The 26,514-nt window shown below is 45.3% G+C and overlaps 1 protein-coding gene across 1 annotated transcript in view; it reads right to left on the bottom strand.

The window, feature by feature from the left end:
• LOC144824333 (uncharacterized) overlaps nt 1-26,514 on the bottom strand; it is a 610,480-nt gene that overhangs the window by 340,920 nt on the left and 243,046 nt on the right. The window contains exon 13 of the mRNA XM_078683450.1: nt 6,697-8,457. Coding sequence (XP_078539576.1) covers nt 6,697-8,457 — 1,761 coding nt within the window. The remainder of the gene's footprint in view (nt 1-6,696; nt 8,458-26,514) is intronic.

Here is a 26,514-nt window from a genome sequence, read left to right as displayed (position 1 = left end):
GAGTTTCCAGGATATATATATATATATATATATATATATATATATATATATATATATATATATATATATTATATATATATATTACCTACTGGCGATAGCCAGTAGGTATATATAGTCAGGATTGTTTTCCATAGGGAAATCGCAACACTCTATTGGGAATAACTTTGGCGCCGGTTGAGGAATCTTCCTGAAATTTTCCTTAACTTTGCCTCGCGGCGCTCCGGTCCTTCCCTGAAAGTTTGGGGGGGGGGGATTCCTCAAGCGGGGGCCGAGATAAAAGGGGGGTCTCCCCATGTTAATTCCCATAGGGGGGTTGGACTCACTTTTAGCCCGAACGGCTGAATGGTTTTCCACCAAACTTGGCAAAATTGTAGGGACTGGTAGCCCGATGTGCCTTTGCTATGTCTCAAGATATGTGCTCCAGTGGTTTTTACGAAAATTAACTTTGAAAAAAATATATATTCGGCTACATTGAGCTATATATATGTTAGAGCTCAAATGTAGCCCAATGTAGCCCAATGTAGCCCAAAGATGGCCACCAGAGACAAAAAAAACAAATTTAGCCCAAATATCAGCCAGATGTAGCCCAACTATAGCCCAATGACAGAATGTCCCAGAGTGTTCTAAAGAACAACTAGAGCGCTAACAGTGTTACTTATGACAAAAGTATGGCACACCTGAAGTCATCTTGATTGGAATAAAGTGTTAACACTTAAAACATTTAATTTGCAAAGGAACAAAATGAGGGGGTTCATTTTGCCATAGAAATTATGATTAGTGCTGAAGAAAGAAAAATAAGGGCACATTTTGAGTGACTTCTCAAATCCTCTTATATTTCATTAAAAAATTCTGATATGCAGTCTCCCAAGATGGCCACCAGAGACAAAAGAGCCTGTGCTTAAAAACTCTGTTAGCAAAGCAGGCATTTGAGATTTAAAAAATAGTTAGGATTGTTTTCCATAGGGAAATCGCAACATTCTATTGGGAATAACTCTGGCGCCGGTTGAGGAATCTTCCTGAAATTTTCCTTAACTTTGCCTCGCGGCGCTCCGGTCCTTCCCTGAAAGTTTGGGGGGGGGATTCGTCAAGCGGGGGCCGAGATAAAAGGGGGGTCCCAAAACGTGTTTTCCCCATGTTGATTTCCATAGGGCGGTTGGACTCACTTTTAGCCCGAACGGCTGAATGGTTTTCCAACAAACTTGGCAAAATTGTAGGGACTGGTAGCCCGATGTGCCTTTGTTATGTCTCAAGATATGTGCTCCAGGGGTTTTTACGAAAATTAACTTTGAAAAAATATATATTGGGCTACATTGGGCTATATATATGTTAGAGCCCAAATGTAGCCCAATGTAGGCCAATGTAGCCCAATGTAGCCCAAAGATGGCCACCAGAGACAAAAAAAAACAAATGTAGCCCAAATATCAGACAGATGTAGCCCAACTATAGCCCAATGACAGAATGTCCCAGAGTGTTCTAAAGAACAACTAGAGCGCTAACAGTCTTACTTATGACAAAAGTATGGCACACCTGAAGTCATCTTGATTGGAATAAAGTGTTAACACTTAAAACATTTAATTTGCAAAGGAACAAAATGAGGGGGTTCATTTTGCCATAGTAATTATGATTAGTGCTGAAGAAAGAATAATTAGGGCACATTTTGAGTGACTTCTCAAATCCTCTTATATTTCATTAAAAAAAATTCTGATATGCAGTCTCCCAAGATGGCCACCAGAGACAAAAGAGCCTGTGCTTTAAAACTCTTTCAAATCTCAAATGCCTGCTTTGCTAACAAACGTTTTAATATACAAAAACGTTATCCGCTAATAGAATTAGCATTTAAAAAAACCTTGCGAATTCAATGAAAAAACCATAGGTTTCAGGCCTTATATAGTTAGGAATTAGCATTTAAAAAACCTTGCGAATTCACTGAAAAAAACATAGGTTTCAGGCCTTATATAGTTAGGAATTAGCATTTAAAAAACCTTTGAAATTCACAGAAAAAACCATGGGTTTCAGGCCTTATATAGTTAGGAATTAGCATTTAAAAAAACCTTGCAAATTCACTGAAAAAACCATAGGTTTCACGCCTTATATAGTTAGGAATTAGCATTTAAAAAACCTTAGAAATTCACTGAAAAAACCATAGGTTTCAGGCCTTATATAGTTAGGAAATAGCATTTAAAAAACCTTGCAAATTCACTGAAAAAACCATAGCTTTTAGGTCTTATATAGTTAGGAATTAGCATTTAAAAAACCTTTGAAATTCACTGAAAAAACCATAGGTTTCAGGAGTTATATAGTTAGGAATTAGCTTTTAAAAAACCTTTGAAATTCACTCAAATAACTATAAGTTTTAGTGGTGTTATAGTTAGCTGGACATTTTACTCATACAAAACCATTGAAATTGCTCCTATATAGTTAGTTGTACTAACTATATTTCGCGCACCTGCAATCCACTGCTGATGATGTCACATATTAGATCATTCATGACATGGTCAGTGACATCACTGATGACATCTCAAATGACATCACTGATGACATCACTGATGACATCATCCACGTGACAATCACATACACCTTTTCATACACTATTACAATTTTTCATCACTCTTTGTAAAATACAGAGTATCATATTTTAATCCATTGTCACAGCAATACAAGTATCTAAAAATCCACTCAGTGATTCATAGATGTATACACACATCTAATCACTTACCTATGGATTCACTCATACATGCTGTCAATGAACAATAGAACACTATCAAAAATACTTATACATCTATATCGACATTAGACAACAGCATGCATCCTATTCACATATGAAGTCATCCTACTCACTTATGCAAACAATGGATCATACTTACATATTTACTTAGCAAAACACTTATACAAACACCACTTCTTCTATTCATTTAGATAGTAAGTCATACTTAGTGAATTATAAAATCATTATTACAAGTATACAGTTATCCATATAGTCACTCACACAATCATTGTGTCTTATGTATACTTATTTATATACAACAACTGACACACACACTGCCTTTTATTTTTCTAGTTTGTTGGACCTGTACCATTGAGAAATATATTTGCTCATCACCACACCCATAAAGATATTCACTCACCCAAACAACTGTTAGAACATGTAGTTTTAACTTCATATATCTACTGAATCAACTATTCACACATCTTTGGACAGTCACACACCCCCCACCGAACCACACACACTTTCACACTCCCATACAAATACTCAGTTAACTAATCAATAACTAATATAGACTTTCACATAGCTAGTAACCAACTGTAGAATCAGTTTACACAAAAAACAGACAAAGTGATACAGATATTCACACAGTTTAGTCACTATCCACTATATTTAGTGAGACATTATAAATTGGTCAAGTAAACAGTCAATTACACTGCTACTAAATCCTCTATCCAAATATTTATTTATATATATCCACTTATTCTTCAATGCAAATTGCTATATATATAATGCATATTTAAATAACGAAGCAAACCACATTCACTGGATGATGTCATCAGTGATGTCATCAGTGATGTCATTTGAGATGTCATCAGTGATGTCACTGACCATGTCATGAATGATCTAATATGTGACATCATCAGCAGTGGATTGCGGGTGCGCGAAATATAGTTAGTACAACTAACTATATAGGAGCAATTTCAATGGTTTTGTATGAGTAAAATGTCCAGCTAACTATAACACCACTAAAACTTATAGTTTTTTGAGTGAATTTCAAAGGTTTTTTAAAAGCTAATTCCTAACTATATAACTCCTGAAACCTATGGTTTTTTCAGTGAATATATATATATGTATATATATTATACAGAGTTTTAAGTCTGGGATGCAAAAAGTGGAGGAATTTCTGAAAGAGGCGTGACCTATGTAATTGAGGCTTAAACACATAACTAGTATTTTGGTACATGTTAAAGTGCCAGCATTACCATAACGTTTTTTTTAATTACTTGTTCGAAGATCGATGTGTTATTTGCCAGTAGAATTAAGGTAGTGAATATAGGGATGAGTTTCAATGTTCGTCTTAAATTTACTACGAGGCCAGAGACCCGGAGGAAATCGGCCCACATAAAGCCCTGCATATATGTAGATTGTAATATATACGTCACTCGTGCACCATAGGGTGTTTGTATTTAGAAGATGGGGATTGTTAGCAGTGCTTGTTTTACGGAATGGCAGCTCACCATTAGTAAATCGCGGATGATACAAACTTTACTAGGTATACATTTACATTCAAAGCTGTCAAAAGGCATTTTAAAGCTCAACAAACTTTACACTAAGGGTTTTCCTTAGCAGTTTTAACAGAATGGATGGCAAAAGCTACATTGTAATACAAATTGAACCAAAAGACCATTTAAGATTTAACATTTCAGAGGCTTGTGTCAGCATTCCTAACACACTGAGACAGTTGACCTCCAGCATTTGACATTAACTTGATACAAATGGCTACTGGCATACACTTGAAAATACGGCCCTTAAGTGATGATGTGTTTAACTTGGGCGCTTACACTCTGCCAGAGCCGCTGAAACTGCTTTGTAAATATTATCATAAACCTTGTATAATGCGATAATGTGCCTATTAGTGTTGAAGCCTCCATATTCAACAACAGTAGATATTAGAGCTCCCACCATAATGTGCTGCATAGTTAAATACTTATAAGGTCCCAAAGGTGAGGCCGATTACACTGCAAATGCTTGTTACACCTGAGCTGACACCAAAAGCATGTCTGTGCTCAGCATTCGTTTAGTGAACGCTTTTGAATTTTCGGGGGCTGAATTTAAATAAAAGCCAAAGTTGCAATGTAAATTCATGATAAATGCATGAGGCCAACTTCATTGTGAAAAGAATTCAATACTCATTGTTTTGCAGGTGAGAGCAGAGCTTAATTGCTATGGCCTGCAAGATAATCCTCTGAGGATAAAGAACCAACAAACTAAACACTAGGGAGAAGGGAAAATTGAAGTAAGTGTGTTTGCCTGTGATAAGTCTATGTTCAGAAACAACCAGGTTGCAGGCAACATTCCTTTTACCTAAAACAATACCAAACTGGAGGGACGTCTGATAAAATTCAATAAGACATCAAACAGGCGACATGGACCAAAGATACACATTTGAAACTACAAGAACCAAATATACGTGCACCCCTGCACTTAAAAATGAAGGGGTAGATTTTCAATCATTTAGTGCTGGGTCAGTGCCACAAAACCAGGAGAAAATGTTTTTTTACCAATTTACTTTCCAGGGGAAAACTTGCTTTCCATTGGCAAGTACCCTACAAGTGAAGTAAAGCATTGCTGTGCGTTACTGAGTGCCAACAGGGCGTTACATTGGTGGTACATGGATGTTCCCATGCAACCACTCATGCCTTTTGATGCAAAACCTTATCTACAAACAATTGTAGACAAGGTTTAGCGCTAAAAGTTAATGCCATCTAAGGAAATTTTAACAGGAGAAATGTTTTTCATATCTCCTTTCTTTTCCTACTTTGCATGCGTACTGCACTGTGCGGCATACATACAAAGAGGGAGACGTGTTTGAACTTGTCTAGGCATATTTTGTACAGGAAGGGTAGCCTTCCTGTAAAAAACCTATGCCAGACTCAGACAAGCACATTAACGCTATATCGCTAAGGTGTGTGCATGGCACACAGCAGATGAAATCAGCGATGGCGCTAGGGAGCGGGGAGGAGAGAGTCATGTATCTGTAGATATGGCGCTCTCCTGCTTCCTCCCTGTCAAGCAATGCAGCCCAGCATTTTGGGCTGCTGTGTTGTGTCTTTTGTGAAAATATGGCCCAGAGGCACCTGTTTGGTAATAAGAAAAATAGTCCTTTGGCAGATTTAGTCATGCGAAGGTAAGGAGGCACCAGGTGACCAAATGACATAGAACATGTCAGTCAATTACACTAGCCACTCAGCTATGATACTTTGGTCCTTTTCACATGATGAAATTCCTCATATGTTTTTAATGTTGATGACAATTAAACTATGTACCCAATGTCCCAGTGGCAGATAGCATGATATGGAGAAGAATAAATAGACCACACGCAATCAAGAGACGTCTGATTAAAGCTTGCAAACAAACACTATTTCTGAATTCTTTCTTGTAAAAAAAGAAGAATATTTGAGAATCCTAAAGCAACCTAAACATATTAGTCAATTTCCCTAGCACGATTCCTTTTTTATAGTACGGACAAAACATTATAAAATGTTCTGAAAGCCAGACTGCGCAAATACAGTTGAAACTAATAGAACTGTAAGAAGGCTACAAGAAGAGCCATGCCAACACGATAATTCAGGGTAGATACAAATGGTACCTCAAAACAATCAATCAAATGTACGCCCCTTTGACTGACACTTTCTGCAATCCTAATTGTTGTATGAGACATAAATATAATTGTTTGAAACATAAACATGCTAAAATAAAAAAATACACACATGACACCTTTGCACAATACAATGTGCAGTTCCGTCTATGCTATTGTAAGTGTTTTACATCAACAAAACCAAAGTTGCAGTTACAGAGTTAGTGAACTAAAATAATATAGAAGCACAACTCCAGAGAGGATATATTACAAATTATGAAAAAAAGAGAAACCAGACTTTCAACAGTATAGTCAGAAGAAAACATATAAAAAAATATTAATAATTTCTTACCACTTGATGAAGTGCTTATTGTGGAAGTACTACTGGTTGTAGTAGTAGGTTTGCTTGTAGTACTGGTAGTGGAGGTAGTACTAGTTGTAGTACTTGTTGAAGAGGGAGTACTTGTTGTAGATGGAGTAGTAGTTGTAGTGCTTGTTGAAGAGGGAGTACTTGTTGTAGATGGAGTGGTAGTTGTAGTGCTTGTTGACGAGGGAGTACTGGTTGTTGTAGTTGGTGTAGTTGTAGTACTTGTAGTGGAGGGAGTACTTGTTGTAGATGGAGTGGTAGTTGTAGTGCTTGTTGAAGAGGGAGTACTTGTTGTTGTACTGGGTGTACTTGTAGTACTTGTAGTGGAAGGAGTACTAGTTGTAGATGGAGTAGTAGTTGTAGTGCTTGTTGAAGAGGGAGTAGTGGTTGTTGTAGTGGGTGTGCTTGTAGTACTTGTAGTGGAGGGAGTACTTGTTGTAGATGGAGTGGTAGTTGTAGTGCTTGTTGAAGAGGGAGTACTGGTTGTTGTAGTTGGTGTGCTTGTAGTACTTGTAGTGGATGGAGTACTTGTTGTAGATGGAGTGGTAGTTGTAGTAGTTGTTGATGAGGGAGTAGTGGTTGTTGTAGTTGGTGTGCTTGTAGTCCTTGTAGTGGAGGGAGTACTTGTTGTAGATGGAGTGGTAGTTGTAGTGCTTGTTGACGAGGGAGTACTTGTTGTTGTACTGGGTGTACTTGTAGTACTTGTTGTGGAAGGAGTACTAGTTGTAGATGGAGTAGTAGTTGTAGTGCTTGTTGATGAGGGAGTAGTGGTTGTTGTAGTGGTTGTGCTTGTGGTACTTGTAGTGGAGGGAGTACTTGTTGTAGATGGAGTAGTAGTTGTAGTGCTTGTTGATGAGGGAGTAGTGGTTGTTGTAGTGGTTGTGCTTGTGGTACTTGTAGTGGAGGGAGTACTTGTTGTAGATGGAGTAGTAGTTGTAGTGCTTGTTGACGAGGGAGTAGTGGTTGTTGTAGTGGTTGTGCTTGTGGTACTTGTACTGGAGGGAGTACTTGTTGTAGATGGAGTGGTAGTTGTAGTGCTTGTTGATGAGGGAGTACTTGTTGTTGTACTGGGTGTACTTGTAGTACTTGTTGTGGAAGGAGTACTAGTTGTAGATGGAGTAGTAGTTGTAGTGCTTGTTGATGAGGGAGTAGTGGTTGTTGTAGTGGTTGTGCTTGTGGTACTTGTAGTGGAGGGAGTACTTGTTGTAGATGGAGTAGTAGTTGTAGTGCTTGTTGATGAGGGAGTAGTGGTTGTTGTAGTGGTTGTGCTTGTGGTACTTGTAGTGGAGGTAGTACTTGTTGTAGATGGAGTAGTAGTTGTAGTGCTTGTTGATGAGGGGGTAGTGGTTGTTGTAGTGGTTGTGCTTGTGGTACTTGTACTGGAGGGAGTACTTGTTGTAGATGGAGTAGTTGTTGTAGTGCTTGTTGAAGAGGGAGTACTGGTTGTTGTAGTTGGTGTGCTTGTAGTACTTGTAGTGGAGGGAGTACTTGTTGTAGATGGAGTGGTAGTTGTAGTGCTTGTTGAAGAGGGTGTACTTGTTGTTGTACTGGGTGTACTTGTAGTACTTGTAGTGGAAGGAGTACTAGTTGTAGATGGAGTAGTAGTTGTAGTGCTTGTTGAAGAGGGAGTAGTGGTTGTTGTAGTGGATGTGCTTGTGGTACTTGTAGTGGACGGGGTACTTGTTGTAGATGGAGTAGTAGTTGTAGTGCTCGTTGATGAGGGAGTACTTGTTGATGTTGATGTCACTGTTCAATACAATAGAAAATTAGAAATGGTTCAATATATGAGCTCAATGAGCAGGAAACCAATCACTAATCCAGATTACTGTGCATCATATTGTCTTTCAATTTTTGATATTGTGCTCCTTCATTTGTATTGGTGAATACATTGCATAATAGTTTCATGTTTGAGACTACATAATCCTCAGGGCTAGGTGTGCATACTAGCATGCAAATATGAACCCACTTGAGAGCCCAATGTACGCCTCTGTTATCATATGTAAAGGCATAAGGATCATTTTTTTGTACTCTCGTCCCTGATACTTTCAGCATGAGTAATCTGAAAATAATGGAACAAATCTAAGGGCTGTACTGAATTGTTTCGAAGATAGAGAACCGATTTAGCACCATAGCTACTATTAATTCTCATTCGTCCTATGCAGGAACACTTTGGTCTTTCTCTACGCACACACACTTGCACGATTCTACGAAGATGTGTCATATCTAGTGTCGGTTTTGTACTGGAAAGGTATAGTTTGAGTATAAAGTGCTATACTCAGATATAGATTAATATGTTTTCAAGTATTTATGTGTGCGGTTCATTAAGGCACATATAGAAAGTTGTAAAGGTTAGAGAAAATTAAACTTTTGCCACAAAGAGACACAACTCTTTTAACACATCTCTGTTTAACAATGTTAGTGAATAGGTGTTTACGTCAAACCAATTGTTGGTTGTATTGTGTGTGGTAGGGATTTCATAATAATACATACGTTAGATACAAACCTGGCCTAATTATATGTCAACATAAGGAGCACTAAAATGGAAGGGTGCGATAGTCAACACTCAACTAGTAATTTTGATCCCTGTGCAAATATATGCTTGCCCAGGGATTGGAAAATAGTTCTGACCTTGTAATGAGGCCTAAGAGGTGTACTTATTAGAATGATTCTAGAGGTGGGCAAGTCTTGACTTCACGAGATTCTGTGGAATTCCACCAACAGGCAGAAATAGGCATTTCACATTTATTGAGCTGTGATTTTGTCCCAGTAGCATGTTCCGCTCTGAAAAATCAGTACAAACGGTACCATGCAGTACTCCATAGTGTACAGCAACTAAAGTTGATTTTGCTGCAGGTGGAGTACAATTTCTTCTCATGTGGTGGCCTTCTGAATCTGAATGGTTGCAACTGCCCGCATTAGAAAATTCTCACCCAATGTCCTGCTAGCGACCAGAAATCATGCTATGGACACCAAATCTCGCTCACGCTCACCAACTGACTGTTCTGGAGCCGCATGTGGGCAAACATTTCCACCATGCGGCAACTGGTGGAATTTGGCTGGAACTCCATGTCTTGTGATGAGAAGCAAGCAAAATTCGACCAACGGAATATTCCACCCACCCCTAAATGATTCCCTATGTAAATTTGCTCTGTATTACTTCTAGAGAAATAACTTCTTGAGAAGTAACTGAAAAGGTAGGGTCATATTCTCAAGGACTTATCGCCGATAAAGTGGCAATAGATTTATCGCCCTATTGTCAAACTGGTGCAAACAGCCGATATCGCCAGTTTTCCAGCGATAGCTGCCGCAAAAAACATTGCAAAGGATGAGAGCGACAGCTAACCCTAACGATATGCAGAGTAGGCGTTCCTGTACAACAATACACAAAAACACCACTTTGTGATATTCTCAACGATCAGCCAGATCGGTAATGCAATCCAAAAAGAGGCGATAAGGCACGTTAGCAGCAGGGATTTAACAACTGCCATCTAATGGTGTTAATCAGGATGACAACCTGCAGTATAAAAGGGAGCCCAGCCCAGAGCCACATCTAAAGACCAACACGTGTCATGGAGCTAATGATCATGCAGCTTGGAGAACCAAGAGGGCCACAACACCCACTTCCAACACCGCTAGGAGCCCCCTCCCTCAGACCACCCCCCTCCCGGACTGCCACAGAGGCAGCGCAGAACAAGACAGCGGACCTTTCAAAAACGCACCAGCCTCACAGACTTAACGCCAAAGGATGTTGTAGCCCACTACAGGCTCAAAAGGATAATCAGCCTCTGCATCCTGACCCACATTGCCCACAGGCTGTCAGTACCAACACAGCGGAGAACCAACATCCCTCCGCAGACAAATCTTCTGGCTGTGCTGCACCTATTGGCCTCTAGTACCTTCCAACGAATAACTGAGATAGTTGGAGGAGTCTCACAGTCAGCCCTATCAAAGTCCCTCATACCAGTCTTGGATGCCATCATCAGCTTGGTACCGCAGCACCTTCACTTCCACCACAATGCGTAGAAACAGCTGGAGAGCAAGAAAGGTTTCTACGCCATAGCTGGCTTCCCGCACATGTTAGGGGCAATTGACTGCACACATGTCCTATTGTGCCCCCTGCCGACACTGCACACAATTATCACAACAGAAAGCACACGCATTCCATCAATGTGCAGGCAAGAGTGGACCACCGGGGACTCTTCACCAACGTCGTCGCCAACTACCCTGGCAGTGTGCATGATTCCTACATTTTCTGACAGTCCATCACCAACCAGCGCTTCCAGGATGGCACCTACGGAAATACAGTGCTTATTGGTAAGTACCAAATGAACACACTTCAACTCCACAATCATGCAACTCACAACTGTGAGAATGCACATGTTACAAAATCACATACAACATGCCAAACAACATGCCCACCTACCAGACACATAAACAGAAGTAACTGTGGTAACCGTGGCCAGCCATGTAGACAAACCATCCACGTCAAGGCTCCACTGCCACACAATTGCAGAATGTGGGGAGAGGTGGGAACCAATTCTGTGTGAAGGAGGCAAGTGACCCATGAATAAGAATGTACACAATGCCAAGTGTGGGGTGATGTGCTGGACAGACTTCAGTATGCAGAGCACAGACATGTCCATGTAGACATATACTGCTGGTGTTTGCAGTGTTGTGGACAGGTGACGCAACCATGTCACCTCAGGCATTGGGGAAGACATTGGACATGTAGGTATGTCGTCCCCCCTGTAAGCGTAAGCGTAAGCGGGGTGGGCTGGGCCGGTGTATGCCAGTCCAGCGTAGGAGTGGGAATAAATAGACTGGGGCTCTGGGCATGGTTCACTTCCGGGATGGGTCAGATAATCAAAAAAGGTCCAACCTCAAGTAGTTAACTGTGAGTCCAGATATTGTTGGCATTTACAGTGTTTGTTAAAATACCCCTCACACACCAAAAGGGCCCTTGGTGTCATGCTTCATCATCGGGGTCTTCCCGTTCCGCTGCGGGACGGGGCGTGCTTTGACTAGCGACTACGCTGGAGCACCTTAAATAATTGTGAGTGCTATGTGAGTTGGAGTGAGTGTAGGTAGGGTCAGGGGTGTTTGGAAAAGTGAATCTATAATGATACCTGGCTTTGTGAAAGCAAAAAACTATTTATTAGTCACAAGCTGGTATCGTTTCCGGGATGGCCACCAAAGTAAATACGGCGTGTGTCTCTGTGTATGCCATATGCTGACCCTAGGCCTACACACACGTGGCTGAGCCCCTTCAACGGCCAATATCACAGTGTCGTTGTCAGGCTTGGGGACATGCGCAGACAGTCATGACAATGGTGTGTCTTAGGAGTGAAAGTGATGCAGCCGCGCAGCGCACACAAGTAAATAGGCTCGAGGGGGAGTGAGGAGCAGCTGCGAGGCAACGTAATACACATGGATGCCGCTCATTTGCCACAAGCAATACATATCAAACATGAATCCCAAAGTTGCACACATCACACACCACAAAACTAATAAGCCTGCCAACACGAAATGCCAAACCACCGATTGACACATATCTCTCTCCCCTATCACTGGTGATCAAGGATATGCACTCTGCCCGTGGATGATGACACCCCTTCGAGACACGAACACCCAGGCCCAGAGGCAGTACAATGCGGCCCACAAACGCAGATGGGCCATTGTGGCGCACTCATTTGGTGTGTTAAAGTGAAGCTGCAGGTGCCTGGACATCACAGGTGGAAGACTCCTGTACAGCCCGGAAATAGTGTGCAAGATGATCATTGCATGTTGTGCGTTGCACAACATATGTTTACGCACCAATGCCCCATGGATCCAAGCGCCAGATGCAAAGACGATGATGATGAAGATGAGGCAGGTGGACCACACCCCACTGCAGCTGCAGCAGGAATAGCCCGAAGGAACACAATCTTTAACAATTTCTTCACATGAGCACGTCACATTGTGACTGTCCTTAGCAATCATCGGACAGGACAAAATGACCGCAGGCACAGCATGTGCTAATTAAGACATTCTAACACTCATTCCATGTGTGCATGTCACTCCTTTGCATAAGCACATCACTCTGACAAGTGTAAGTGCAACATTTAGTGCTAACAATCTCACAAATGGCAATTAGATGGTGGGTCTGTCACCTCTGTACTGAGCGGTTGTTTAGAGCGTCACTTATTCAAAATGCCATTTCAGGGTGTCAACGACAGTACGTAATCTCACTCAGCGGCGTATCACATGTGTCCAAATTCATGACATGAAGGCTGCCATTTGTGACCAAGAAATGACAACAGGGTGTCTTTTGGAGTCAAATATGTACCACCATGATGCAGAGAGTTGCACCCTGTGACTCAAGTCCCACAACATTAGCAACATGGATGTGAAGGGGAATCACTGCCCCTACATTGATCCATACTTTCATACTTGATTGATCAAAGACATGACACATCTGTGTAAATAAGAATGTTTTATTTACATTCGGTGGAGTGTTTAAGCTGGAGCAGTACAGGGCCAAGCAGACCCCACTTTACATTGTTGCTCCGTGGAGGGCCAGCCAGAGTCCTTTAGGGATTGACAATTTCATTGGTAGAGGAAGAGTTCAGTCCGATGTCTGATTGCTGTGTCATTGGTAACCACGCAGAATATGGCAGTCCATGTCGAGGTCCAAGGTGAGTGTCGCAGAGTGTATCAGGGGACAGTGGAAGGTAATGATGCAGACTGCCAAACCAAGCAGAAACAGGCCATATGGCGGAGCTGAATGCTACCGCTTCCTTCTTACCACTAAGGCAGAATCATCCGCGTCTTCGTCGTCTGATGTGTCATGTGCCACACATGTGGGTAGTATTGTTTTATCTGCATCACTGTGTGGTAGTGACACATCATTGGCCGGAGGTGGATTGTCGGCAGCACTGTATGTCACTGACACTTCAGGGGCAGACATGTGGATGGAGTAGTAGCAGCAGCATTCATCTGCGCCAGACCTTGTGGCAGCAATGCCATGATGAGGGTCTGCAGGGCATGGAAGAACCCAGCTACATCTCGCTGGTGTGCCGCCATGGCAGACATTCTTTCTGCCTGCATCCGCTTCATTTTCTCCATGATCCTCCGCATGTGTCCCAACACCCGGCTGACATCGCTGGAGTCACTCTGACTAGACAGTTGTTCTTGTCTCGGAGTCAGGACTCCAGCGATGTCAGCCATGGATCGTTGGAGAGCATGGAGCAGACTGTGGGTGTGAGTTAAGGACTGTAAGTGGTCCCTGATGGGACTTAGACACCCACATATGGCATCTAGTTTGGCTGCCATGAGGTCGAACCCCACACACCTGATCAGCCATCTTCTCCCGGCACCCCAACATACAACGTTGGAAGGCCATGTGTTGTTTATGGGGGTCCTGGGAGACAGCCGTGGTGGTGGATGCTTCCTGCTGTGTGGTCTATGCAGGGAGAGAGGTCTCCTTGATGCAGCTGGGCTGCCCTGCTCCTGGAGATGAGTTGCCGAAGCTGTCCATGAGCTCTTGGAGGGCGTCGGTGTTGAAGGTGTGGAGGTCCTCTTTGTCATCAGTAAAGAGATGTTCGGTCTGCTCTGCAGGAGGTGTTGACTTTCCCTCTGCAATGTAAAGGGGAGATGTAGTTTAACATTGTGTTCACATGTATGTTGACGCATTGTACAAGTTTATATACAGACTGGATGACAATGTAAATTGTGACTGTTTGGGAGGAGCTGCCTATTTAATGTGGGACAGTGGACATTTCGATAACATCACGGATGTGTGTTTGTACTTGTACATTATCATCTCACATTTTCCTGCTGTGCCAAATGTGATTGCCCAGTTTCTACACACAAGCGGCACCAGTTGTGCCCTCTGTTCTCTTGTGAACGTCTTACAGTTTGTACCACATTTCTGTCACTGTTGATGTGCTCTGAATGTTATGTGTGTGTGCTGCATTTTAGGAGAGTCGCCCCTGCAGCTCTGATTTTGCTGCCCCTTCTCCCTTTGCTCCCCCTTCTCCCTTTCAGGCGGTGTGCCTTTGACTTCTGTGCTTATACAGTGCAAAGATGTTGCATACTTGGATAAATAGGGCTCTTGGTGGGAGTTGGGACTCTCGGACATGGTGTGTCTGCAGATGTGTTGTTGACGTCAGGGGTTGTTTGTGCACAAGGATGTGTCAGAGTGTGACCTGCTCCTTTACGGATGTGGTCCACACTCAGCCACCTCCGTGTCGTGGTGTGCAACAGGTCATTATATATTGACTGCAGCCATGCTATTTGTCATGCAGTGTAACTTGCATTGTCAGTGTGGCTCACAGACATGTCATTTTGCTGGGTTTGGCACATGTGCATGGGTTGGTTGTGAGATTGGTGATGTGTGAGAAGGGCCCCCTCTGGGCACGTAGTTGATGTGGGCCTACTTGCTGTTACTTAATGTCCGGCAGTGTGCCAAGGGGATCAGGGACATGATCCAAAATCATTGTGGGTGTGCACTATGCTATACCTATTTGTGCATGTGTGCCATTGTGCCTATCTCCTCCGTCCACCCAGTCCCTGGTCGTTACTCACCCTGTTGTTGTTGTGTCAGGTCATGTTGAGTAGTGTCCGGTCCCCCAACTCCTGCCACCGTCTCCACACTGATGACTGTGAACACCATTTCCTCCATCTCATCCAGCTCCTCCTGTGGCGCTGGACTCCCACCTCCAGTCTGCATTGCTGCCTTCTGGTTGTTGCCGAGTTTCTGGTTGGTTTTGCGCTTCACATAATTCCAGCGCCTCTTGACCTCCACCCTGCTCAACACCCGCTCCGTCCACAGACACGCCATCGAACTCTGGAACCTCCTAGACGCCACAGCCCCTGACGTTGCCTTCCTCACGGAGACCTGGATGAACGCCTCTTCAGCCCCCGACATCGCCATCGCCATCCCAGAGGGCTACAAGATCGTCCGGAGGGACCGCAACGCCAACCAGATGGGAGGAGGCATCGCCATCATCCACAGGAACACCATCCGTCTCACGACCAGCACCGACAACACCCTGACCAGCGCCGAACACCTGCATTTCCAGATCCACACCAACCTAAACACCACCCTTAGAGGCACCCTGATCTACCGACCTCCGGGACCACGCACACAATTCAGCGAGGACATTGCCGACTTCGTCAGCCCGCATGCCCTCCCCTCCGCTGACTACATCCTCCTGGGGGACCTCAACTTCCATCTGGAGAACAACAACGACCGCAACACCAGCACCCTGCTCGACAACCTCGCCAATCTTGGACTCAAGCAGCTGGTGTCCACCCCCACCCACCTCGCCGGACACACACTCGACGCCGTCTTCTCATCCAGCAAAGACGTCGCCTTCAGCCACGCCACAGAATTCCACTGGACGGACCACAGCTGCGTCCACTTCGCCTTCAAGAGAACGACGACCCACCACCACCAGCAACAGGCCGCCCGCAGAAGTTGGAACAAGATCACAGCAGACCAGCTCGACACCTCCCTGAGCCAGCACCCTCCTGCCAGCTCAGCGAACCCCAGCCAGGCCGCCGAGAACCTCACGAAGTGGATCAGCAACTGCGCGGACGAGCTCGCCCCGCTGAGGACCCCGCCCAGCAGACCCGGCAGCAAGAAAGCCCCATGGTTCACCGACGAACTCAAGAGCTCCAAGAAGAACTGCCGAGCCCTCGAGAAAGTCTGGAGAAGGGAACCTACACCGGACAACAGGACCACCCTCAAACTGGCCACTCGGAAGCACCACCAGCTGATCCGCGCCGCCAAGAAAACTGCATTCAAGGACCGGCTGGACAACAACGCACACAACAGCAAGGAACTCTTCAACATCGTGAAAGAGCTTTCCAACCCCAGCGCAGGAAACAACGACATCACCCCATCGCAAGACCTCTGCGACTCCCTCGCTTCTTACTTCCACAACAAGATCGCGGACATACACAACAGCTTCAACAAACAACCAACGCACACCAGGACCGAACAACCACCCCCCACCACCACCCTCCACGCCTGGACCCCGATCAGCACCGAAGACACCATCCGCACGATGAACTCCATCCACTCCGGATCACCGACCGACCCCTGCCCTCACCACGTCTTCAACAAGGCCGACGCTGTCATCGCACCCCACCTGCGAGACATCATCAACACATCCTTCGACACCGCCACCTTCCCTGAGAGCTGGAAGCACGCCGAACTCAGCGCTCTACTCAAGAAACCAACAGCGGACCCCACCGAACTCAAGAACTACCGCCCCGTCTCGCTCCCCCCGTTTCCAGCCAAAGTCATCGAGAAGACCGTCAACAAGCAGATGGCCGCCTTCCTCGAGACGAATGGATCCCTCGACCCCTCACAGTCCGGCTTCCGAGCCAATCACAGCACCGAGACCGCCCTCATCGCCGCCACCGATGACATCCGAGCCCTGATGGACAACGGAGAAACAGCGGCCCTCATCCTCCTAGACCTCTCCGCGGCATTCGACACTGTCTGCCACCGCACCCTAGTACAGCGCCTCAGCAACGTCGGAATCCGGGACAAGGCGCTGGAATGGATCATCTCCTTCCTCGACGGAAGAACACAGAGAGTCCGCCTACCACCGTACAAGTCAGAAGCCTCCGAAGTCATCTGCGGCGTCCCTCAAGGATCCTCTCTGAGCCCCACCCTCTTCAACGTCTACATGAGCCCCCTCGCGGCCATCGCACGCCAACACAACCTCAGCATAATCTCCTACGCCGACGACACCCAGCTGATCCTCTCCCTGACCAACGACCCCGCCACCGCCAGAGCCAGCCTACACGAAGGGATGAAAGAGGTAGCCGAGTGGATGACGACCAGCCGCCTGAAACTGAACTCGGACAAGACGGAGGTCCTCATCCTGGGCTCCTCACCCTCCGCCTGGGACGACTCCTGGTGGCCCCCCGCCCTGGGCACCGCACCCAAACCGACAGACCATGCACGCAACCTGGGCTTCATCCTGGACTCCTCCCTCTCCATGACCAGGCAAGTCAACAACGTCTCCTCGGCGTGCTTCAACATCCTACGCATGCTACGGAAGATCTTCTGGTGGATCCCCACCGAGACCAGGAAGACCGTCACCCAGGCCCTCGTCACTAGCCGACTGGACTACGGCAACGCCCTCTACGCCGGTACCACTGCCAAGCTCCAGAAGAGACTCCAGCGGATCCAGAACGCCTCAGCCAGACTCAACCTCGACATCCCACGACACAGCCACATCTCCGGACATCTGAGAGACCTTCACTGGCTCCCCGTCAACAAAAGAATCACCTTCCGCCTCCTCACCCACGCACACAAAGCCCTACACGACCAAGGCCCGAGCTACCTCAACAGCCGGATCAACTTCTACGCTCCCAAACGCCACCTCCGTTCAGCCAACCACGCCCTCGCCGCCGTCCCCCGCATCCGAAGAGCAACTACAGGAGGAAGGTCCTTCTCCTACCTGGCCGCCAAGACCTGGAACTCCCTCCCGACCGACCTGCGCCTGACCCAAGACCACCTCTCCTTCAGGAAGAAGCTGAAGACCTGGCTGTTCGAGCAGTAGCGGCACCCCCCCCCCTTCCCCAAGCGCCTTGAGACCCTACGGGTATGTAGCGCGCTCTATAAGTGTCATTGATTGATTGATTGATTGATTGATTGACCTCTTCCATTGTCCTCAGCACTACGACTGCATTTACCTTGTCCAAGATGGACTGCCATATTCCATTTTTTGTTACCAATGGCACAGTGGAGATGACGAACAGTAGTTAATGGTGTTCTATTACCTCCATTATCAGGATCCTGTTTTCCTGCGGACTGAACCGCGTCTTCCTCTTCTTCTTCTCCTTGCCCCTCCCTGACCCCGAGGTCCCAGGCTGGTCCTCCGTGGGGCTTGTGGGGTTCTGGTTGTCCTCTGTATTTGCTCTGGCTACCTCCAGTGGGCTTCGCAGTTCTTTTGTTTTTGTATGTGGTTTTTTTCTGCTTTTATAGTGATTTTTCCCGCCTGATGTGTGTGAATTGGAGGCATGGCACAGCTTTTTGCTGATTTTTTTATCACGGTTGGGCCCTTCGCCACTTTTATCACATTTGCTTTAGATTTTTATCACCGTCCTGGTAATTTTATCGTGGACATTTGACGCGTTATCGGGAAACTATCGCATGTTACCGCTGTGTTGTGAATATGACGTAAACACAGAGTTATTTTCCCATGATAGACAGCGACTAATTGCATTGATCAATTTTGGTGATGATTATCGTACGTTCTCGAGAATATCCCCCCTAGTTTTATTGGGATGCTTGTGTCACACGCTGTGATAACTCACCAGTGGAAGTCACCCACGTCCGTAGAGATAACGCCATATTTGAATGATTTGTTGGCTTTTAGAACTCTGTGTACTTTGCCACTGCTAACCAGTGGTAAAGTGCTCCCTCCTTTAAGCATGGTAACATTGGCTCACTCCCAATTTGGCACATTTAATTTACTTAGTACAGTGGTACTACGTGTACCCAGGGCCTGTAAATTAAATAGTAACCTTGCAACTCTTATTGCGATAACCACTGAAGTAGCCTCTAAACATGTCTCAGTCCTGCCATTAAAACATGTGAGTGCAGTTTAAACTGCCGTTTTGATTTGGCAGAGCCCCTCCTCAGCATTGCACACTAAGTTTATTTAAATCTTGCTTAGCATTGTATACAATTTCTTAAAGTTTCCATGTACTGTGTACTCGAGGGCATCACAACCATTTTGTTCTAATTAAAATAATGTGTTGCCAGGCCCTAACCTTAGGTTTTAAAACTCATGAGTTGCCCCTTCACTGCCCATATGGCAGGGTGCAGTGTATTTAAAAACTTTTACATGTCCTTTTAACTTTTACATGTCCTGGTAGTGAAAAACTCTTACATTTGTTTTTCACTACTGCAAGTCCAGTCCCTCCCAAAGGATAACATTGAGTTACCTCATCACATTTAATATGTGATACCTTTCAATTGTGAGCGGGTAGGAATGTCTGGTTTGGTGTCTAAAGAATTGTGATTTAAAACCCTCTTTAACGGGAAAGTCAGATTTTAAGTCACAATTCTGGAAATTAAACTTTTATAAAATTGACATTTTCTTGTCCCAACAATTTGGTGCCTGCCACCTGTATCCTGGGTCTCATGACTAGGTATAGCTGGCAGTTAGCCTTTGTACAAAGCTCCCAAACAGTGAGACAAAGGGGGATAGGTGTTGGCAGGATGGGCCATCTCTAACTTGATAGAGGGGGGCTATCACCTACCACACTTGCACATCATAAAGACTCAGCCTCAGCACACTCACAATGGGTTTGATAATAGTCTTTGTAGCTCCAGACCACCTGAGGTCAGTGCAGGGAGGCAGGGTATTTCAACCACCTCTGGGATGGAAACCTCCAGAACCTTTTCCAACTTCAAACCTAGCACCAAGGATAAATATTGACCCTCAGATCCATCAGTACACCTCCCGGACCTGTGGAAGAACCAGAAGGACTTCTGTGCTGCTCTGCAAGAAGGACTGCTACTTTGCTGTCCTGCTGCCTTGCAGCCTGAGTGGGAATGACTGGACCTGCACCGTGAACCCAGGGCTACCAGATTGACTCCAAGAGCTAGTTGGCTACCCTTCTGATAAGAGACTAGGGACATAACTGGCTCCACCTACTTCGCACCCAGCACTTGGACTCTGCCTGCTGTGAGTCTTGCCCCCAACCCCCAAGTGGAGCCACCCCAGTCCTGGACCCTTGCAATTGAGCCTGAAGGTGCTCTGCCAGCCCAGCTATGGTCTCTTGAATAAAACTCATGCAGTGTGATGCATATCTTCGCAGATTCAAATCTCAACCACCGATGCACAACTCAACCCCAACGCAGGGCCTTGTATCACAGCCCGCAGCTTCTTGGAACTGTAGCTGTGTAACACATTGCCAATGTAAGACTTTGCATGACAGCATTATTCAATTGCATCCCCGCTGAAAACACAGGATCTGACATCTCAAGCCCCATTGATGGCCTCATTGGAATTGCTGTTGTGCGATGCATCTCTGATGCAGGACTTCGTATCACCTCCTGCAGCACCTTGGAGCCGCAGCTGTGTAATGCATTCTCAAGGCGAACCCTTGCATAGCTCCAAAACCAGGATTTAAGGTACTTTGCTTAGTGGAACTAACCTGGTTCCTGTATCCAGCCCTCACTCCATCAGAGTCAGTCTAAATTTGTGACTTTGTCCCAGTTTCGACGTGACCAGATACACCACAGTTGGCACTATGTGCTTTTAGGCACTCTTTTCAGTTAAATCTTTAAAATTGCATATCTCTGCATCTACTGACTGGATTTTGTCATTTGTTTTCAAATAATTTATTAACTTTAAATACAAATGTTTTCACAGGACTCGTAGATGTGATATAATATACACATTTTAGTCCAATAAGTGAAGGTCAGGAAATGTTTAAACCTGGTTCTGTTTATTGTTAGAAATCTTCATGTAACAAACTGGCATAGGAAGGTATAGCAAACACATGTTTCGTCACTTGCGTGACTTCTTCAAAGCTCTTATCACAGTAGGCGTCAGAGATTCAGTAAAAAACAGTCATGTATCAAGGCAAGGTGATCTTTGCTGTTCAATGTGTTTGATTTAATTTTATACTACTCACACTTCATATAGAATTCACTCTACGTTACAATTTCAAATTATTACATTGCATTTGCCACTTCAGTATATTATCATATATATAGTTATATAATGCATTTTTGCATATTACCTATTGCTTTTCTCTAAACTTTTCTCAACTTTTTATGATACTACTTTCTATCAAATGTATCAAATAGCTTACCAGATTATTTATTCTGTACTATTGTTTCTGTTCACTACTATATTATGTTCTATATAATTTATTGCAATAATTTCACAAGGTTTGTATGAAATGGTTTCTTTGTAAAGTGCTCTGCTAATTTCTAGTTCTTGTCCTCAATATAAAATACTGCTAATAAATTAATAAATAGATAAATGAAAAGGTTGCATACTGTAGTCCTGATTCTGCATTTTAGGAATCTTCATTTGAGTCATTAATACTGGAATACTTCCCCACTGTGTGCAGAGACCCTAAAACAACCTTTTGTACAGTATTCTTTCATGGAAGCATCATTATTGAATGTCAATATCCATAGGATAATAATCAGAAATGTGAAATGGAAGCCTTTTAGAGGCATTATTCTTCCCTGAAAGTTCAAAGTAATTCTCCAGATACATTTTACAAGATGGCCGCCGAGTAGGAGCACTCTCCTGAGGCTCCCGAGTTTGGGACTACTAAACCGGTAGATATCCCGTCTTTAACCCAGCCATCCACCACTCTCCTGTAAATATCCTACAACCAATCTAACTACATTTCATCAAAATAAGAATGCATTGTGTCTTACTCTTCTGGAGATGACATACTATGACTTTACACCCCGCCGACTTGCTGACCAGGCCGCTCCTCGCTGAAACCGGACCCCCCGGTACGGATTGAAATGAGTCCCCGACTCCCACGGACCAGTGCTGGTGTGGCATCTCCAGCATCTGCCGCCCCGATCCACTGCTGGCTGATCATCCGCCTTCGCCGATCTTAAGCCCCCACTCGTGCCTTCAACCTCACTGTTGGTAAAGACCCTTGGAATTGTGTTCCGCAGAGGTCTTGGATTAAGGCCCAATGGAACACCATGAGCTGATCAATGCCCTGCCGCCTCTTGCCTACTAGTGCGCGATCTTGATTTTGTCCGCATGAAGCTCCGCCAGCCGATCTGCGGCCCTCTGGTGTGCAACACCTCGACCTTCGCTGGACCTGAACCCTTCTGCCGCCTCAACCGCTGCCACGTCCTTCTTTGGTATTCAACGAAGCCCCACCAGCTGATCTGCCACGTCCTTCCCTGGTGCTGGACTGCCTTGCCCTGGGAAAGACCAATCGAGTAACGCTACCGGGCTGGCACACTACCGGCGCTGGAGCCTCCAGTATCCACAACAGCAAATATCCGCAAATGACTATATGTATATCCTTTCCGACATTAAAGAAGGTCGATGAGGCCCAGCCGCTTGAGCGGATTCCGACCTCACTCCGACCTCAGGAGTAGGTCGTTCAAACCTCCTTTGCCCTGCCTCCACTCAGACTGTCTTCAAAGGTCCATCGAGGCTTAATGTCCTTCCCGGCTCCCAGCCGCCGCACACCACCTGTGACGGAGCCTTCGTTTCTAGAGCCCGAACAAGACTCGGAGGTCCTGTCTGATCCCTACTGTCGCGCAGCACTGCACGCAACTGGCCTCAGGGCTTGTTCGCCCCTGGGACCTTTCAAACACCCTTTGGCTGCCTCGATTTAGCTGGTGGCCTGACATGCCTTTCCCTATTACGGATGATGCTCAACTGCCTCCGACCGCCACTCGGCTTTTGACCGCATCCACCCTGCTTGTTTTGCTGTCTGTTTAACCCCCGTCAGTTGTAGACTCTGCTAACCCCTACCAATATTGGTGCAGTTAACTGATGCCACACCACCGCACGGCCCTTACACCGGCGTTATGTAGACCTCCTTAATTTTCCTCTTTCTCATTTCAATTTGTTTACCAGCCTCAACATATTTACCTACTCCCTAAAATGGTGGTACTCCGCCAATTCTAAAATGGCGATTATGCACACCACCCCCCAAGATGTCTAACGTCACGTTCTACAATTAGGCCAGAACAAGTCATTCCTCTCTACCCCTGGGTCCTCTCCTTTTACTAGACCGATCACTCCCTCCCCGGCGCTCATACTGCCTCAGCTCGGGAGAAATCCTGAGCCTTGTTGAAAGTTGTTTTAACCTATTTGGCTCTAACTGCAAACCAATCCTGTTTAATCTTATAACTTTTTGTAAACCCCCCCAAAAAATGTTATGTTTTTTAGGAAAACGTCTCCTGACACTCATCTAATTCGATAACAATCCTGTTTAACCCTGCAACTTTCTGTTCATCTTATCCCCACTCAGTGTTCCTGTCCTGAACCAGTGCCCTCCACTCCACGCCCGGTCACCGCACAATCCCTCACCCCCTCTGATCTCTGATCTATCAACTAATTATTCAGAACACTATTTCACCGCCGATGACCATTTATATTTTGTTCTAAGCCTGTTATTTCTACTCTACTCAGTCTACAGAAAACTCAGAACACTGTGTCTCAACTGATGACCTACTCGGCTATTTTTACTGTTATCTTTGCCTGTGAATGCTTCTGCAACATACTGCCCTACACTCACATGTATTGCTAATTCCCTTTTCTTTTCTTATACACTCCTGCTCCTCATCCCCCCTAACCAATGCCCCCTCTCTCCTCCCCAGTACCGGCCCCCCTCCTCTCCTTCCGTAGACCCCACCCCCTTTTCTGATGCCCTTTATGATTGCTAAATTTGTCTCCGCCCCTAACAAACTCGCCAACTTGTCCCCTCTCTCACCCCCATAGCACTGACCACCCTCTCTTCCTGTTGCCCTCTGTGACTGTGAACTCCTGCCCCGTCCCCTACCTAACTCTCCCACCTGTCGCCCCTCTAGCAGTAACCTCGCTCTCATCCTCCCACTCCCACCAGGATTCCCCCCTCCCCGCCTCGTATTATACCCCCACCTCCTGCACGGTCCTCCCCCTCCTACTCTCCTCCTCCAGATTCATCACCCTCCCTTAGCTTACCCCTCATTGCCTGCACTGCCTACTTCCAATCTCTCTCCTTCTTAGTTCTGACCCTACATGCCCCCCCTCGACCACGCACACATCCCCCATGACTCTACTCTCTCCAAACACGGCCTCAACTCCTGGGTGATTCTCGGCCACAGGAGACCACCACCTCTCCTATTAAAACAAAAAGATATAAAAGGCCAGTCTCCGGGGAATAGGATCCCCAGGGCCGAAATCGGCAGGGGGAGGGAGGCTGCGCAGCTCCCTTCCCTATTAAAAGTAAAAAAAATTAAAAGGCCGGACTCGAGGGGATGGTGTACCTGGAGCCAAAATCAGCCCAGGGATGTGGGGTACACGGCCCCACTACCCTGTTGATTTATGACTGGGCCCTATGGGATTGGGTCTCTGGGACAAAGTTGTCCAGTGGTGGCGGACTGTGTGGCCTCCCTCCACTACTGAATAATCGCAGTTCTCTAAGGGATGGGGTCCCTTGGGCCAAACTGAGCCTGGGGAGAGGGCCTGTGCAGCCTGGCCACTCACAGGCCAACACAGACACTCACACACCCAGTCACATGCCCTTTGAGACACTCACACATTCAGTCACACACTCACTGAGACACACTTGCACTCACTCACACGCTCATTTTCAAGGGTTACAGGTTACAGTTAGGAAATAGAATTTAAAAAAACCTTAGAAATTCACTGACAAAAACATTCTTTTTTAGTCTCTGTATATATGCCTTGTTGATGTATATTTTGATATGACAGTCTCTGAATAAAAACATATAAATCATCTTCTGGTCACTTTTGTGTATTTGGTGTTTTATTGCTATATTATAGCATACTTTAGGTCAACAGTGTGCTGCAGTTGTACCCTAACAATGTTGTGCACATTTAAAATAGTCTCTTAGTTACTACCCTACTGGTATATGTAATGCAGAAACCGGATCTGACTGCACGATGACCACAATGTTCCTCAAAGGCAAGTATGCGGTAATGAAGGGAAGAGGAAAAAGAGAGATACCACCTTACCCTGTGAATGGAAAAAAAATCAGAGGAGAACGGGAAACAAAAGAAACCAAAACCACACAAAGTAAAAGAGCACATTAAGCCAAACACAATATTTACATTAGGAAGAAAACAAATTGAAAAGAAGAAGGTCTTTATAAAAACATAGAATTTACAAATGGGTAATAAAACAATTTCAAAGTAAAAAAAACACGAGGTACTGCTTGTCTGCATAATGTTTGCCCATTGCCCCTGAAAGCTGGTACACATTTACTTGGTAATGCGAATAGCACAAATGGCTCAGAGGAAAATGTAGCATCATCATCATGCAGAAGGACAGGTCATTTTTAGGTCGAGCATGATCGACCTGTTGTATCCTCTTCTAGGGGCTCTGGAACACTCACCAACGGAGGATTCAAACAATGCATGCAGCAACGCCGTCATTCAGGAGAAGAGGAAAAGCAAGGCCTGTTAGTGACCAGCCAAAGCTGCTAATTGCTAAAAAGAAAAAAACCACAACTGCTAATTGTGATCGTGACAGAGGATCTGTCCTTCCGACGCTCAAGAAAAGAAATGCTTTTTGATTTGATATGACGTTAGTTCGACGTGGAAAACAGGCGGGCTGTGGCGGCGAACCCAGTGGCGTTCTTTTTCCCCAACCGTGTAAATTGGGTGGAGTGGTGCCGGCAGTGCAGTGGTCTCCGGTCGTTCAGTCACGCTGTAAACTTCAAGGTCTGCATTTATGGTGCGATGCATACCTGCAACTGCAAGGGAGAAAGTGCACCTCTTCAAGGACGCACGGTTGGTGTCCCGTTGCATTGATCATCTTCTGCTGCAAAGCTCGGGTTGTCTTCCTGCTGCCCAGACATCCAAATTGACTTTGCAGTGCAGTTCATCTTTTTGAGTGTGTCATACACAGTTAGAGCTCCGTACCGCTCTGTGAAAAGTCACGCTTAGTTACCTGACGTTACTTATGCCCATCCTATTATCCCTTGTGAAAGCCGTTAACACTGATTGTAAAGGAGTGGGGGGGTAACCGCAGATAGACCGTGAGATGGCAGGGGACAGCTCTGATAAAACGCGTAGAGCGGATTAGAATGATGCTTTTAAAGAGCCAACGCACATT

Source organism: Lissotriton helveticus, chromosome 3_1 (genome assembly GCF_964261635.1).
Source record: "Lissotriton helveticus chromosome 3_1, aLisHel1.1, whole genome shotgun sequence".
Taxonomy (NCBI): domain Eukaryota; kingdom Metazoa; phylum Chordata; class Amphibia; order Caudata; family Salamandridae; genus Lissotriton; species Lissotriton helveticus.
Note: the sequence above shows the minus strand (reverse complement) of the source record. Positions and strands in the feature narration are given on the sequence as shown.